The sequence below is a fragment of the Pteronotus mesoamericanus genome, unplaced genomic scaffold (genome assembly GCF_021234165.1).
Source record: "Pteronotus mesoamericanus isolate MK-2021 breed Mesoamerican mustached bat unplaced genomic scaffold, CSHL_Meso_final contig_169, whole genome shotgun sequence".
NCBI classification, from domain to species: Eukaryota; Metazoa; Chordata; class Mammalia; order Chiroptera; family Mormoopidae; genus Pteronotus; species Pteronotus mesoamericanus.
Window position 1 is genome coordinate 3,906,106 of NW_026555068.1, and position 17,717 is coordinate 3,923,822.

Sequence of the window (17,717 nt, forward strand, 5' to 3'; positions counted from 1 at the left end):
CTCTCAGACGCTGGCCCTCCCAGCCGTCGGCGGCGTTTCCGTCCATTCCCGTTTTCACTCCCGCCACTGCTTTCATCGCGCCGTCACGCCGCGCCACTCCCCCCAGTGCTTTCATCGCGCCGTCACGCCGCGCCACTCCCCCCAGTGCTTTCATCCCGCCGTCACGCCGCGCCACAGCTGCCTCCCTGCTGATCCCAGCAGAGGGCGCACGGTGGCCCACGAGCTCAGCCCACAGGCACAACTTGTTTCACTCATAGCGTTGTTGTCATAGCCTGGCGTCTAAAAATTGGGGGCTTACTTACAGCAATCCCCGCGTCTGACCTCCCCTTGATAATGGGCTGTCTGGTAACGCCGGTCCTCTTCTGTAGGACACACACTCGTGTGCTTTCCCTGCGGTCAGGACTCTTGCTCCAGAGCATCTCCTCCGAGCGTCCGAGTGCATTTCAACATCAGTTTCTTCGAATTTTACCAACAGGAACTCCACACTATACCCATCACATCCAGGGTCTCTTCTATAATCCCCGATCACAGTTTGAGGCAGGATGTCCTCCAGTGAGCACACCATTCGTACTAGTATATCTTATTAGATTACCAACATGTGGCAAGGAGCAGGACCCTGATGAAACAGGATACCTGGCACAGAGGTTTGATTGTGAAAGGGATCTGGGTATGTGTCATTCCCGAGGGACATGAGAATATGAAGCTAAATCGAGGGGCCAGGGAGGGTGCCAAGCACCAAGAAATAGCAGGCGGGTACTGAGCTCTGGAAGTGCGGGGGCGGGGCGGGGGGGGAAAGGTGGGTGGGAGGAGGGAGGAGCCTGTTGTTTCTGAGATTGTCTTGACACATGGAGCTTTTAGCTAAAATTTTTGTACCTTCTTTTAAGTGGTCTGAGGTAAAAAATCAGCAGGGAGAATTTGATTTCAGTCACTGAATAAATAAAAATGACCTCGGTAGAATAAAAGATTCGAGAAGTTCTCAGCAAAATAAAATTAAGCGGAGCTGTTTTACCTTTGCTGATTTGTTTGTTTGTTTTCAGCAAAATGCCTGACCATCCCCAGTGGCATTTACAATGGTTGCCTTTCTCTGAGGCTCTCTTTTTTTGCTTTGCCTTTATATTACCTAAGATGAAGAGCGAGAAAGTAGGACTCCTGATACATGCACACAGGTGTGACTCCTGGCTGGGCTCCTTGCATTGCGGGAGCAGAGCTAAAGAGGGGGAGGTCATTGGAGAGCCTTTGCAGCAAACAAACGATAACAGTCGTTTCTCTGAATTATTTTTAGGGGATGCAGTCATTAATTTTATTCTACTATATGACAGGCTATTATTTGGAAGCAAACTAATGTTGCATATTGAAAAGAAAGCAAACTATAAAGCAGGCACTACTTATGCTGTATATTCTTGAAAGAGTGTGAAAATCTAATTTTTGATTTTTATAACATTGATATGTTTTTAAATTGGACATTTTAACTCCATAACTTTACTCTGGAGCCAACAAAAGCTTAGAATTTACCATCAGGAAAACAGAAACTGAATTTTAGAAGTAAAACTTGAATGTGTGAGAGTGAAAAGATGAAAAATTTATATTACTTTTAAAGCTAAAATGTTAAACTTAAAAAATTCCTTATACTCATGTTAGTATCCATTGATATAAAATCCATATAATAACCAGAATTGACAGCAATAAACATAATAATGTTTCAGTATATAACTACATTTATAATTTTAAATTAATCACGTTCTTCACATTCTCTAAGCAGAGTTCAGACGATGAGGACTGTTCAGCAAAAGGAAGGAATCGTCACATTGTCATCAATAAAGCAGAACTTACAAACTCGATGGAAGTGTTAGAGAGTTTTAAATTGGCCAGGGAGAGCTGGGAGTTGCTCTATTCCCTAGAATTCCTTGACAAGGGTAAGAATATTCTTGTCGTATTAGTGCTGTTTAATTTTTCATATAAAATCATTATGCTAAAAAAGTATTTTGCTTGAAATGTCGAGTTACTTATGGCTAATTAAATTGATTACAATAGTTCACACATATTTTAGGATTCTTTTGAGCAAGATAGCTAATCAGTTATTAATATTCAAATAACCATTTACCTCTTAGCTTCTACTCTGTGGTATATTATAATCTGGATTGGGGTGAAGTTTGAGGGAGAGTTTTTGGTCTTTTAAAATTTGTATTGCTGGCCTTTTTTTTTTTTTTCTTGCTGTGTTTGTTTTGTCCTTTTAATTGTCCTGTCCTATTGCTTTGTATCTTCCTTAAGCCACATGTTACTAAGAATACAAAAGGTAATGCTATTTTTATCTATGCATTAACTCCACTGCCTGAAAAACCTCAAAATCCAAATGCTACAGAAAGTCTGTTTTCTTTTACATATAGACATACTTAACGTGTTCTATATGAATAATAGTAAAATGTTAAGTATTTTAACATTTCTTAGAAATGACCATGACTTTGCCAACCAGCATATTTTCACTATACTGTGGAGTTAAGGGCCATTACTTCCTGTCCCATGCCTATCCAGAGCTCTTGGTCATGTTTTCTTAGTAAATATAGCATCATTCTCTTTCTCCTCGTCATATCTAGGATTGTGAACACATGTATGACTTTCCCTTTATTTACAAGTTGTCTTTTTTAAAAAATGAGTAAAACTCTTAGTGCCATGTATTATTTTAACTGGGTAAAAATAAAACAAGACCTTTTGGCAAAGAGGGAAGCAAAGTAACTTAAAAGAGAAATGAGGGCCCTGACTGGTGTGGCTCAGTGGGTTGGGCATCATCCTGCAAACCGAAAGGTTGCTGGTTCGATTCCCAGTCAGGGCACATGCCTGGGTTGTGGGCCAGATCCCCAGTTGGGGGCATATGAAAGGCAACCAATCCATGTTTCTCTCCCCTTCTTTCTCACTCCCCTCCCTTCTCTCTAAAAATAAGTAAATAAAATCTTTAAAACCAAAAGATAAATGAGATAATGTGTGAAAAGCATTTTGTACAGTTCTTGGCACATGCTTTGTGCTTAAGAATGTTAATGCCTAAAAAAACACGCTGTGTATTACTGGTAAGTACTGTGTTCTAACTTTACTATCTAATTGAAGTTCTAGACCATTGCTTTGGAAATTAAACTCAAAAGTTACTATACATTTTTTGGTAATTTGTCTCTCTAACTGTTGTTCTCTCTTGCTGGGTTTGTTAGTTTTTGTTTTCTGCTTCTTTGTTACATATTTTTGGTAAATTTGCTTTGAATTCCTGCTCAGAATTTACAAGAATTTGTTTGGCATGGAAGACGGATACTTGGCTTTGGTTAAGAATCTTCCTCACTGATATGATCATCTATCAGGTAGAGTACTGTGTATGTTAAGTACCTGTGTTTGTACAGGATGGTTGTTGTTGTGAACCAGCAGTGTGCAGGATGTGTACGTCCCTGTGTGGATTGCTAGTCCATGCTCTGAGGACAGATGTTGTGTCTTCCATGGTGGAGGAATTACGGTCCACTTTCATCTCCTAATAATTCCAAAATGGCAAGACTGCAATTCTGTGTTACCTTTGGTATTTCCAGTCCATTCCTTTGTAAAAGTAAGATTTTTACTTTCAAATTAAAAATGGATATTTCTCACCCCTCCCCCTCTCTACTCTGAAAGAAAGGACTCTTGCTGCCTTGCTCTGCTGTTCCCGAGCTCCTTAGGCCTAGAATGGAGAGAGCAGCTAATTCACTAATGGGATGGAGAGTTTCCAGCCTCTGTTGTTGAGATGGACAGGTTGCTGCTTCCAACCTTCATGAAAGAGATGTGGTATTAGTAGTAAAATATTTATGGAGAATGGTATATTCAAAATGTACTTTATCAAAGGGCTTGTGTTGTTTTATTTAGTCTTAAGAATTAAGACCAGAAAGACTGTTAGCTAAACCTCCGTTTTCCTCCTTGGGAGGTGGAGCAGAGTTACCTTATTTGCAGTTGGCTTGCCAGTTGCTTAGTTAAGTTAGGAGGTTTTTTTAATGGCAGTATTTTTTTCCTCCTTGCTGTTATGTCTTCCTAAGGGTCAATATAAAAAGGCAATAGCCAGCCTGCATCATTTAGCGGCTCTCCAGGGATCACTTCCTCAGCCACAGATCACGGGACAGGGAACCTTGGAGCATCAGAGGGCGCTCATCCAGCTAGCGACGTGCCACTTTGCCCTGGGGGAGTACAGAGTGAGTATTGCGCACCTCCCTCTGGTGCACGCAGCGACCCTGGGGCTTTTTCTCTTTCCTAGGGGGGCTTTTTCATTCTGTGCATGTTTTCTTGAGATTTGGTCTTTTCTGCCTAGATTTATTACCTAATCTGCTGAGAAATCCTGGTGATTTTGTTTTACTCAATTTTCTCTTTATGATAGCTTCCCTGAAATTGGGCTTTGATGCTTTGTTATTCCATTTTGTAGGAGGATCATCTTTTTTCTTTTTTTTTTTACTTTCTTGCCTGGCATCCCTTTGGAGTGGAATCTGTGCTCTTGTACTGGGCAGAAGGGGCCGTTACTAAGTGGGAAATGAGGACTGACATTAGTTTATCTGCACCTCAGATTCTCTCTCTTTCATGGTGATGACACCTTGTGGGGAGCAAGTGTTTCTTCCATGATTACAAGCCCCTCCTACCATAGTGGGGGCCGGGGTTCTTTACCTTGGATCTTTCTCACGGTACCCATCGCAGTAGTTTGCAAAGCTTCTAAACTCAATAAATGTTTGAAATCAGTTCAAATGGTAAGCATGTTCTTTATTCTGTATGTATAAATTTAAGGCTACAAGCTCACACACAAACTCTGATCTCATCTGTCTATATGTTAAGTTGATTACTTAATGATTAAAAAACCCTAAATTAAGTTTTTTTATCCTGAACTTTGCAGTATGATTTATAATTTACCAGGAATTTTAGAAAAAAACAATTAAAGAGTGTGTGGCGTATGTGCACTTAAAGTTGAAAATGCTTTTCCACCATTACTTATGTAATTATCAGGTATCTAATTCTAAATTGCAATGAATTTCTTCTGAGAACTTAAGAGAGCACATGTTTGCCCACATAGGCACATATATCATGCAGAATTAGACACCTATGCCGGGTACTACTAGTAGGAAATAGAAAATAAACTGGTTGATTTAATTTAGCTAGGAAGCCTCATTCTCTACGAGGGTTTCAGTTACACCTCTGAGCTGCTTATTGTTAGGCCTGTTTGGTTTCTAACTTTTCTGACTCCTCAGGCTCCAGCTGCCTGTCTTCAGTGCAGACTCAACATGTCCAGATGTGAGTTTCCCTAGTTCTCTGGCCCTTAGACATGACACAGCCCAGTCAAGGCTGACTCTTAACTCTCACCCTTTTGATTCTTCCAGTATGATACTAATATCATCGGTTTAATGCCTTTTATTTCCATTGCCAGCACCCTAATCCATGGCCTTTAACAGAGGTTTTTGCCTGTAACCTTTTCTGCATCCCTATAAATAATGGTCACTGCTTTCTAAAATATTGCTGTCATCATTCCACTTAATTGAAAGATTGGCATTCTAGGTGCCCAGAGTTGAACCACATGCTGGGAAGGGGAGCACAAGCAGGGTGTGGGGGTTTGGGATCCCTGCCTTTGAGGACGTAAAGTACAAGACAGTTAAAAATCAAACAAGAGGTGGTAAACCTCAGGTGGGTGCACAGGTGGTATTTGGGAAAGAGTGTTTTCACCGGGGTTCAGGCGGCCAGCGGAAGGCTTACAGGGAAGGTTGGCAGTAGGTGGGCTTTGAGTGGTGGCAGCCTGGAACTCTGGAGTGCAGGTTCCGGCCCCGACACGTCCTGGCCGTGTGACCTAGGCAAGTTACCTGGACCGTCTACTCAAGTTCAGGCTCTTAACAACCAAGCTGCCAGTCTCTCAATGCTACAGCTTCACAACTCTGTGGCTGTGGGAGGGGCGGAGGGGGGTGCTCCCCCCTCAGCCCACAGGGCTGTTAGATGTGACCCAGGGCAGTCAGAGCCTCCAGAGCAGTTGCTGCCTTACAAATATTTCATGCCAAGACAGGAAAAGGGTTGAGAAACATGGATTTAAGATTTAACTTCCTCATCTGTAAAAAGGAGATAAGCAGGTTGTGTCTGACACATAGAAAAATGCTACCTAGGTCGGATCCGGTTCTTATTATTAGACTCTGAGTAGGTAGCCGAAAGCAAGTGGCGAGTGCAATGCCCGACTCTGTGGACTGAAACCAGCCTGCTTGGTGGGGCTCTCGAGGCCTTCCCTCATCCACCAGTGTTGCATCTGTCCATCTGTCCCAAACCCCTCCCTCTTTCCCAAACCCCTCCCTCTTGCCCTCAAGGAAATCATCTCAACATATATACAGGTCTTTTCCATTGCTTTCTCTCCTGCATTGAAAAACATTTTTCCTCTTTTCCACATGCTAAATTCTTCCCCCATTTCAAGGCTAAGGTCAGGATAACCTTCCTGCTACTATTGTTAAATTCTGTTCCATACTGTACCATTTAGTTCTCCAGCATATGTCCTATTCTGTTAATTTTTCTATTCAGTGAGTTAGTAAATGTTTTTAGGACAGAGACATATTTCTTTTGGGTGCCACTATGTTATTTCACACCTTGGTAGTTTAATTAATACTTGATTACTTTGAAAGTTTTGTTCTTTTGTTTAACAGCAGAGAATGAGTTATTGCCTCCTCAAAGTTCTAGTACATAGATATAATCTTGCCGTTACTTTCTCTGCATGCACTGTTGAGCAAACAGTTATGATCACTTAGAAAATCTTGAGGCAATGCTACAGACCTCTGTGTTGCTCAGCTGTATGCAGATTTTTTAGTGTGAGGTTGATTTTATTTTCCTTTCAGAAGCCTTCAGATCAGCTCCTTTTGCTTTACCTTCTTTAGATGACATGTGAAAAAGTCCTTGATCTGATGTGCTACATGGTACTCCCTATTCAAGATGGAGGCAAACCACAGGAAGAACCTTCAAAAATGAAATCCAAATTTAGAAAAGGTACAGTGACACGTTTTATTTTTATTTTGTAAAAATAGCGTTAGCGCCCAAGGCTGGGAAATCTTTTATAATTCCTTATAAGATAATACTGTGATCTGCAGGGTTTGACAAAGTATATGAAAAGTTAATCCCTTGGCAAACGTTCTCTTGGCTCTGAATTCATAAGCAGCTGTAAATCTGTTTTTCTTCCAAAGGTCTCTTCATTTACTGAGTTTGTTATCTCGTCAATTCTGAGCTCCTTTTCCTTCTCTTACCAATTCTAGGAAAACATGTCGATGGTTAGTTAAGTATCTCATACATATCCTCCTTGGGCTACTTTGAGCTTTACTTCAAGTTGCACATTGCTTGAAGAGCACATAAATTTCACTGTAATACAGTAGAAAGGAAGAAAGATTTACCATCACCAATCTAAAAATCCACCTTAAAAGTCAGAAAAAGTTGGCCACATGAAACCCAAAGAAAGTAGAAGGCAGGAAATAATAGCAATATGGGCAGAAATCAATGAAATAGAGAAAATTAACAAAGCCAACAGTTGGTTTTCTGGAAAAAAAAATTGATAACCTCCCAACATGGCGGACCAGGAAGAGCGTGAACACCGAACTCTGGTATCGGGTGAAAGAGGGAGGGTCACTGCAGAGCCCACTGAAATCAAAAGGGCATCAAGCAAGTAAGTCCTGGATGACTTTATACCAAGAATTCAACGATTTAGATGAAGTAGAAAAATTCCCTGAAAAACACAACTTACCAAAATGGTCAAAAAAAAGAAATAGAAAATCTAATTGTTTCTGTATCTATCAAAGAAATTAAATGAGTTATCAGAAACCTCGCCACAGAGAAAACTCCAGGTCCGAATGGCTTCACTAGTGAATTCTATCAAGCATGTAAGAAGAAATAATACCAATTCTACCTGTACTCTTTGAGAAAAAAAAAAGAAGAGGGAATGCTTTGCAATTCAGTTTTTAAGAACAACATAACTCTGATAGCAAAACCAAACAAGAACACACAAGAAAACATTCAAGGCCAATACCCATCCTGAACATAGATGCCAAAATCTTTAACCAAATACTAGTAAATGAAATATAGCAAATAGTATAACACAAATGACCGAGTATATGAGGAATGCAAAAGTAGTTTAACATTGCAAAATCAATGACTGTGATCTACCACATTAGCAGATTAAAGGAGAAAAGTCATATGATTGTCTTAATAGGCAGAATTCAATTATGTTTACGTTTATTATTCCTGATTTTAAAAATCTTAGCAGACTAGAAACAGAAGGAGACTTCCTTGGCCTCATACTTAACTGTGAAATATCCAACGTGCCCTAAGATTAGCAACACTAGAAGGATGTCTGCTCTCACCACTTCATTCAAAATAGTCTCGCCAATACAATAGGCAAGTAAAAGAGACAAAGGCATAAAGGTTGAAAAATACTGCCTTTACTTAGAGCTATATATTCGGCTGCATAGTAACGTCCAAGAAATCTCCAAATAGAATAACATCAAAAAACAGAATACTTAGGACTAAATTTCATGAAAGATGTGCAAAATCATGTTCATAGATCAGCAGACTCAATATAGTCTAATATATCCCCAATCTGTTTATAGAGCCAGTGCAATCCCACTCAGAATCCCAGCAGACCTTTTTTTTTTTTTTTTTTTTTTTTTTGTAGAAATTGGCAAGGCTGATTCTAAAATTTGTATGGAAATACAATCTAGAATAGCCAAAACTGTTTTGAAAAAGATGAACAAAATTGGGTGACTTACCCTACCGGAGAACAAGACTTAATATAAAGCCACAGTTATTAAGACAAAATTGGCATAAGAATGAAGAATCCAGAAATAGACCCACACAAACCTGGCCAAATGATTTTCAATGAAGGCGCCCAGTAATTCAATGAAGAAAGGAAAGACTTTGCAGCAAATGGTGCTGCGGCAAGTGGATTTTCACGTGGAAAGAAAAAGGAGCCTCAACCCCTCCCTTGCACAAGTCACAAAAATCAGTTTGAGATGGAGCATAGCCTAAATGGAAGAGCTAAACTTAGAACATTTTTAGAAGAAAATATCTTTGCAACTGATAATAGGTAGATTTCTTAGGGCCTTGAACACGTTCTAGAAGAAGAAAGCATGATAGTTTTAATTATTATGAAAGCTCCTTGAGGCACATGACAGTTCATTATGCCATTCTGGGGGTGTGGGGGGTGTGGGGGGGGTGTGAAATTTTCTATAACAAAAATTGGGTATTTTGTTTTTTTAAGCCAAAAAAAACATATAGATATAGCCTCTATACCCCTTCAAAAATAAAGTATCTCTATGGAACAAGGACAGACCAGGTGGATAAGGAGATGTCAAGACTAATTTTAAAGCTATAGTAATTAAGATAGTGTAATTTGGCATAGAGACTGACCAATGGAACATAACACCATGAAACAGATAACATTACAATTCAATGGGGTAAGAATGACTATATCCAATAAGTGGTACTGGGACAGTTGATTATAAAAATGTAAAACAACAATAAAAATGAGATCACTGTTTCAACACAAAAATAATTTACATTTTAAGATTTAAATATGAAAACTAAAACTTTTAAACTTCTAGAAGAAAACCTTTATGCCTTCTAGATAGAGAAGGATTTAGTTTTTTCCAAGATTTTTTTGTCTAGTTTTTTTCTACAAGTGTATATAAGAATGTTTATCCCTGGCTAGTGTGGTTCAGTGGATTGAGTGCCGGCCTGCAAACCAAAGCATCTCTGATTCAATTTCCAGTCAGGGCGCATGCCTGGTTCGTGGGCCAGGTCCCTTGTAGGGGGCACACAAGAGGCAGCCACACATTGATGTTTCTCTCCCTCTTTCTCCCTCCCTTCTCCTCTCTCTAAAAATAAATAAATAAAATCTTTAAAAATAATAATAATAATAAGAGAAAAAGAATGTTTAGTTCAGCATTGTTTGTAATGGTGAAAAATTGGAAATCTCAATGCCCATCATATAAGAATAGATAAATCAATTGTGGCATATGTAAATAACAGAATACTATGTAACATTGAAAATTGGGGTAGGGGAAAATGGGTGGACGGAATCAAAAGGTACAAATTTCTGGTTATAAAATAAGTAAGTCCTGGAAATATAATGGACAGGACAATGACTATATATAATAATATTTTATTGCATATGTGAAAGTTACTAAGAGAATAGATCTTAAAGCTTTCATCACAAGAAAAAAATTCTGGCCTGGCTGGTGTGACTCAGTGGACTGAGTGCTAGCCTGTGAACCAAAGGGTCGCCAGTTCAATTCCCAGTCAGGGCACAGGCCTGGGTTGCAGGCCAGGTCCCCAGTGGGGGGCGCTCGAGAGGCAACCATACATTGAGGTTTTCCCTCTTTCTTCCTCCCTTCCCCTCTCTCTAAAAAAATAAATAAATAACATCTTTAAAAAGAAGAAGATCTGTTCTTCTTACTGTGGTGATCATTTTGCAATGTATATGAATATCAAATCATTGTATCATACACTTGTAATTAATATAATTTTGTATGTCAGTTATACCTTAATAAAAAAAAAAATCAATGACCTGAAGCTACAGGTATTAGTATTGAAAATGCAATTTGCTGGAGGATACATGTGCTATGACACCATTTAATAGTAGACTGCAAACATGCAAAACGTTCTTTTATGTTGTCTATGAATACAAATTTCTGAGTCAAAAGTATGCAAAATGCATTGGATGATAAACACTCTACTGAGAATAATGGTTGCCTCTGAGGAGGGAGGGAAGTAGAGAATGATATCACAAAAGATACACAAGGGACTTCAACTGAATGTGATACTTTATATTAAAATCTTTAAAAAGTAAAGCAAAATGTTAACATTTTGTAAAGCTGAGTGGTGTTTGGTGTAAAACTGGTGTTTGTAATATTCTCTATAATTTTCTATATATTTGAAATATTTACTAGTAGAAAATATTTAAGCAAGTTTAGGAAAGAAGATTGGTAAATGAAATCCAGAGACCATTGAAAAACCAATTTCACCTCCACTAAACAATTGTGGTTTAACTATTTATGAAATCATGTGACTGTTGCCTATCTTTTTTTTTTAAGGAAGGCACCTTAAACATTTGCTTTTCAAAGCTGTTTTCTTTGGTAGTAACAGGTGTATTGTGGACTTTTGTTAGGTTCGGACCTGAAGCTCCTGCCCTGCACCAGCAAGGCTATCATGCCGTACTGCCTGCACTTAATGTTAGCTTGTTTCAAGGTGAGCTCAAAGTTGATTAGTGTGAAAGTCCGTGTGAAAGAGATTTAATTTGGAATATTGTCCTGATGACCTGGGATGACTTGACTGAGAGCCATTGTTAGCCTCGCCCTTTGGAAGTGCAGGTTGGCATAGTGAGGAAAGCACATGGTCCAGGAATGAACAACTGTTTGTGAAATACTGACCGCAGTGGGCAAAGGCACACAGGAAGTGATCCCCAGCCTCGAGAAGTTTACAGATAACGCTGGGACACATATGCAAGTAACCTTGCCTGTAGCAAGTTTTTAGTAAGTATTTTATGAATTAATAGACAATTCTGTATTAGCTACAGAAGACAGGATTATAAACATTGGGTTCACAGAGGGATGGTGAATTTATTTTAAAGATACAGGGTGTGAAACCGTTTTAGGCACACATAGGGATGAACACCAGCAAAGGCCCAGCAGAGCTGGGAAGGGTAAGGGCCCGAGGAAGCGCCAGGCCCTGGGCTGCAGGCGCCGTGCAGCCTTAGGCAGGTTTCTGAGCAAGAGAACAATGTTGGGTCTCCACTTCAGAGCAGTAACTCCAGACTTAACGCATCATAGGAATCACTTGGGGGCGACAAACTATTTAAAGTGGGATTCTAGACATAGTTGCTCATTTAGCACAAAAAGTCCTTTGCCGGTTTTCCAGTTCACGCTGCTGTTTACTTCCCTGTTGCTCATGGCTTTTCCTTTTCTCCAAGTCCACGTTTTCAATCCCTTCCCTCCTAGACAGCTTCTTGCCCACTCTCTCCCCTCCCCCGCCAGCTTTCTCCTTAAAAGAAATACCCAATTCTTCTCTCAGTTATACAGACCGCTCAGCTTTCTTTTGCTCGTTTTCCCAAATTCAAAGCCTCAGGCCCACCGTGCATGTCTAGGTCCCATCAGGATACTCATGTAAACACATTGTCAGCCACCGTTTCCACAGAATGGGTGGGCGGAGCAGGGGGCAGCGAGGCTCCTCTTGTTAGCGCCCCCGGCCCCCCCCCCCCCGCGTCCTTAGTAGGCAGCTGTGTAATGTTTGCAAGGCGGGTTTGTTTTCCACCTTGTTCCCTTCTTATTGTAATGACTTCTCCTATGCATTTTCATAGAACAGCATTTTTTAAAGGAAGTGTGTTTGGTGTATTTTATTTAGATTACCCCGTGATTTCCTTTTCCTCCTGTGTCTGCACGAATCCTTGTCTTGCAGCTTAGAGCTTTCACGGACAGCAGGGATGACATGGCGCTGGGGCACGTGATCGTACTGCTGCAGCAGGAATGGCCGCGGGGAGAGAATCTTTTCTTGAAAGCTGTCAATAAGATTTGCCAACAAGGAAATTTCCAATATGAGAATTTTTTCAATTATGTTACAAGTATCCTTTTTCTTGTTTAAGCATAAGAAATTCTGAATTTTTTTTTTTTTAACCAAATGCACGGTGCAAAAATGAATGAACCATTCTGAGTAGAAATAATGATTTTAACTATTTGGAGGGAAAAGAGAAGGAAAGGGGGTCAAGAGTGGGACAGTAACCACTGGTCTTGTGAAAAGTCACAAAAGCCTTCAGAGACGTAATGTAAGGAACGAGGAACACCCCTGTTCTGTCTTCCACTTCCCGTGACTCCGGGGGAGGCCGCCAGGATGCCTGAAGTAGTAACAGCCGACAGGCTCCTGACCGGCCGGGGTGGCTGGTTTGGCCGTGGAATGCAATAGCTCATTGGCCTTCATCTCTCAGCCGGAGGCCCCAGGGCATTGGCAGCCCCTTGGGATTAGCGGTTGGAGCTCTGCACCTTCGTTGTCACAGCTGCCACTGAGCACTCACCAAAGATGCTGCCCAACCCGACAGTGGCTTTCAATAAGTGTTGTATTTCATACTGTTCGTTAGGAAAAGACCACCTTTGAATTGAAGGTTATGTATCAGTTTGGTGTGTATATTTATTGCCTATCTCAATACATTACATTTGACTTGCAAGGAATCTAATATCCTTGTCCAAGTGCCTAGAGCAATAGTTCTTAACCTTTTGGGGGGATACAATACCCCCAATGTTGCTTTTATTTCTTATTAAGTAAACAAAGATTTTGCTCTTATGGTCATGTAGAATATCTGATTGTCATCTCTGTGAAAAACATGTTTATCTTTGTGAGGTAGTTCGGTTGGTATAGGAATCATTTGTTTTGAAATCAGACAGACCTGGGTTCCAGAACTGACGTCACAACTGTTTGCGGGATTTTAGTTCCTCGGTCACTACTGACCTATTTCCTCATCCGAGAGACCGGGGCACCTTGCTCTTACCTGTGGTTAACCTGAATCTGGCCTGCAGATATTGATATGCTGGAGGAATTTGCCTACTTAAGAACTCAGGAAGGTGGGAAAATCCATCTGGAATTACTACCCAATCAAGGAATGCTGATCAAGTAAGCAGACTGACTTTTGCTTTCCCCCGCCAAGTGCTCATCTTTTGTGTGCTTGTGGGAAATATTGGTAAATTTCTACACCTTTCAAAAATCTAGCAGAAAGGAGTCCAAGTCTGGTCTCTGTTTTTGAGAGCAGATTTGATTCTGATGTCTTTAGAAAGACTTGGTGTTTCCTTAACGACATTTCTGATAAACCATTATTTGAATTGGGGTGTTTCTCTCACTTTTGAAAATGTCACTAGACAGAAGTCTCATTCATGATCTTTTTCTTCCCAAAATTTACAGACTGTCTCTAAATTTCTGATTAGACATAGAGTGCTTTTAATTAAGAAAAGCCCTGCTTAATTAAAGTATCAGATTAGGACAATTCATTAGGAAAAACTATAGACTTTATTTATAAACTGTACTTGGATTTCAGTGTTGAATTGAAACCCACCTAAGCAATCTTCATTGCTTCCATAGCACAAAGGAAAACAGCCCAGTCTAGAGCCTCCAAGAACACCTGCCCCAGGAAATGATGGCGCGGTGCTTGGTCTCAGGCATGCCCTCCCACACCTAGAGGAAGCTAGTGACCATTTATGATTTTTAAATAGCTCATGAACCTTGCTTCTCTCCTTCAATCCTCATTGTAGTTTGGATAATATATCCTCTGTGCTGTAAACGCCACGCATAGTTTGATTTTCATACTCCCTCTTTTGCGTCCTGCATATTCAGCATGTCTTAAGTCAGTATGAGAGTCACCGCAAGAGACAGAACCCAGAGGGATGAGAAAGTGATGCTAAGGCTGAAAACATTTTCCTTTTTCCCTCAGTTGTGAAATGAACAAGTTTCAGTCGTTGAAATTTGTCCTATCTTTGTAGTCTTAGAAGTGTTCATTCTGGGTTTTGGTAACCTCAGTAGTTTGGTGCATAGCAAATGTGCTATCAATAACAGGGTCTTGTAGAATCCAGTCTAAAGAATGGGAAGATTAATGGGGGTTCTTGTCCTTCATCTTATAAATGTTATTAAATATTTCTAAACATTTAAAATAAAAGAACAAATGCTTTTTTTTTTGTTTGTTTGTTTGAAAACACGAGGCCTCCATACATTAGGTTGCTTCAGCAAGATGGGCTGCACATGCGCCCTCCCACCTCCATTACTTCCCTAAGACCGAATACAAACTGGGAAAAGTCATTCCGGGGTTCAAAATGTTCCTTACAGTGTTTGAAAATGAAGATTCCTTTTTGCCATGGGAACCTAGGTAACCCCTCTTGTGTTGTGATTTCTCCTCTAGGTCTTTGAGGCTGGGTATACAGATGTGCCTTTAATAGCTTTTTAGTTAACTCCCATGAACGCTCATCGTACAAATTATCATAATACAGAGACAACCTCAGCAGAACCAACCCATTTACTTAGGATTGAACCTGCAGCTGAGTCTCACTTTAATTAGATAATGCGTAACTGTTTGTGGAAGTGGGAGAAAATGAATTGCCACAAAATCAACAGCTGAATCACCAAGCTTATTATACTGAACCTTTCTCTTTCAGCCAGTTTTTACTGAGCTGAACAGTGAAGGTTACAAGCAGTTAACCCCTAAGATGAGGAATAAAAGCAGGGGGTTGGACTCCCACGTCATACTGCGAAGGGTGTTTCGGACAAGGCAGGGATACTCGGCACGCATCTCCAGGCTTTTGGGAGGCAATTCCACGCTCCCCACCTTGGTCAATGTAATGCTTAATTTCTAGACCATTGATTGGACTTCACGGGAAACCTGCTCTTCCATCAGTTGGGAAGCAGGAATAAGGATCGTTACTTAGAGAGCTGACCTTGTTGGTATTTGCCCAGTCTTCACTCTGAGTTTCAAAGATCATTTGAAGCCTGCATCTGAAATTACTAGGCCTACCCTACAGCGGGAGGAACAAGCCGCATAAGCCACCCTTGCTAATGGAGGTACGATGAAAACTATATTCCTTTTCCCTTTGGGTTGCAAACAAACCCCCTGAACGACTGCAGACCTTTTGGGCGGCCCCTGCGGCTGCGAGGCAGAGAGGTTGTGACCAGTGTACAGCCCCTCCCCTTGGGTAAGGTTGTGAGACCGTCCTAGCTGAGGCATCTCGGGTGCCAGCAGGCACAGTACGGCCACTGGGGCACGGGGGCCTGCCCCCCAGGAGGAATGAGCTCTCCGTTAGGTGGACATTTTGCTCTTAGTATTCTAAAATAGAGAAAAATGTGTTCCAGTACTCGCAGTACGTTAGTTGCATTAGACTGGATGAAATGGGAAACGGTGTCCTGCGTATGCTCTGAACAGGCTGGATAATAACATTCTATGAGGGGATCGCCAGCTAATGTACTAAATCTTTGTTGTTACAGAATTCTGCAAAGCCACGGGGCCCAGGCTCTTACCCCCGCCCCCGTTTTCCCTCTTCTCAGTACTGTTTGAAATTCAAACTCAGCCTTTCTTTATCCAGAACAGTGGCAGCCCCTCTAGTTCTCTGGAAGGGCCTCTTCAGTGTGGGGCTTCAGTCCTGTCCAGGATGGTTACAAAAAGTCACCAGGTTTATTTCTAGGATTGGCGTGGGCACGAGAAGAGTGGAGAGTGAAGGAGGCTGGACTGAAAATGCGTCTTCTCAAACGTTAACCCCTCTCCCCACTGCCATTCAATTGCATCTCATCGCCCTCTTCCTCAGTGGTTGCTTTTTATGCCAAATGTCAAGTGGGCTGAGCTCGGGGACCAGGAGCCAAGATGCCTGTGGACGTGGCCCAGCAGCAGGTGCAGCGAGAGAGCTCGCTGGCGGCGCCCGTCCTCCCGGCACAGCCGCGGCCAGGGGCCTGTGGCGGTTAAGGGGTCTCTGTATAGTCTGCTTCCAGTCTTGTGCATTTTCTCTGGAGTGTTGTTTTTGCAGTGCAGGGTGAGTCGGTGTGGGTGTTTGAATGCTGCCGTTTGCTGTTTTTTAAAGGCCTACTAGCCCTCCCATGGGGTTACTGCAGCAGGAATTCTTACCTGTGCTTCAGCCCAGCATACAGACTGCTGACAGGTACCAAGTGGAAAACACCTGCTCATAGTGTGCTGTTTTGTCCACATGTTTTACTGCCCATGGTTTTCAGCTCTTTGTTCCTCAGTGCTCTTTTTCATGCTTTCTTTATTTTCTAATTTGTTCTGCATTCCTTGGCAAAACCATCTGGTTGTAATATTGTAACATTTCTTATTTTTTTTCCATAAATTGCCAGTGTTTTTGTGTTCGATTTAAAAATCATTATGGATCTGGAAAAAAATGAAAGTTATATAAAACTGTGTCAGATGAAGTGCACATTAGGCACTGAGCTCTCTCTTTTGAGAAAACATAAGGCACTCAGTTATGAACATTGAAGAATAGTGAAACTTAAGTAAATATTTACTCTTAAATTTTTATGAGTGACCAGTGTTAAGATTTGGCCTCAACAGGCATTAGCACAGTATTTGCCTGTCACTGACACTTTTTTCAGACCTTCCCCTCCTGAATTGAAAATATTTCGTAGGCTAGACTGTTGCATATATTAGCTCATTTAAACCACAAGGGGTCATTCTCTCCTTCATCCAAATTTACCAGAGGGATAGAGGCTCTGATAGAAATATAACTGAGCTGTGCTGCTATTTATATATAGAAATAGTGACACTGAACCATGATCAGCAGGATACAGTTCATTACATTTTTACGAGTATTAAGAGAGTTTGCTCGGAACCATCAATGCCCTTTACTATCTGCAAATACCAGTCACTTTCGGGTGCGCAGGGACTTGGGTCCCATTTGGGAGTCAGTCTGGCTGCCAGAAATGCGGTGTCTCAGGACGGCCTAAAAAGGTCTGTCTGTTCCCCATGGGGCCCGTGGCCTCGGCCTCACTGACACTCTGCTGATGACCAAGCGAACCAGCCAGACTTGACGAGAAATGGCCCCAAAGAGCTGTTTTCTCCACGGCACTGCCGTCTTAGTACGTAGTCCGTGGGCATTGCAGAGTCCGGGCAGGTCTCTGCTGGTCTAGCAAAGCTGGGGTGTTTTTTCTTCTGTTGCACTGCAACTTCATGGCTTTGTTGTACTTACATGATAATACAAGTTTTAAAAAAC

General features: G+C 41.2%; 1 protein-coding gene across 3 annotated transcripts in view; it reads left to right on the forward strand.

The window, feature by feature from the left end:
• INTS10 (integrator complex subunit 10) overlaps positions 1-17,717 on the forward strand; it is a 29,268-nt gene that overhangs the window by 10,230 nt on the left and 1,321 nt on the right. For 2 of the 3 annotated variants that reach the window (XM_054565927.1, XM_054565929.1), the window contains exons 10-17: positions 1,760-1,913; positions 3,256-3,338; positions 4,035-4,187; positions 6,876-6,984; positions 11,150-11,229; positions 12,436-12,598; positions 13,545-13,638; positions 16,575-16,652. In XM_054565927.1, the coding sequence (XP_054421902.1) occupies positions 1,760-1,913; positions 3,256-3,338; positions 4,035-4,187; positions 6,876-6,984; positions 11,150-11,229; positions 12,436-12,598; positions 13,545-13,638; positions 16,575-16,652 (914 nt within the window). The remainder of the gene's footprint in view (positions 1-1,759; positions 1,914-3,255; positions 3,339-4,034; positions 4,188-6,875; positions 6,985-11,149; positions 11,230-12,435; positions 12,599-13,544; positions 13,639-16,574; positions 16,653-17,717) is intronic. The other variant, XM_054565928.1, reaches the window with a different exon arrangement.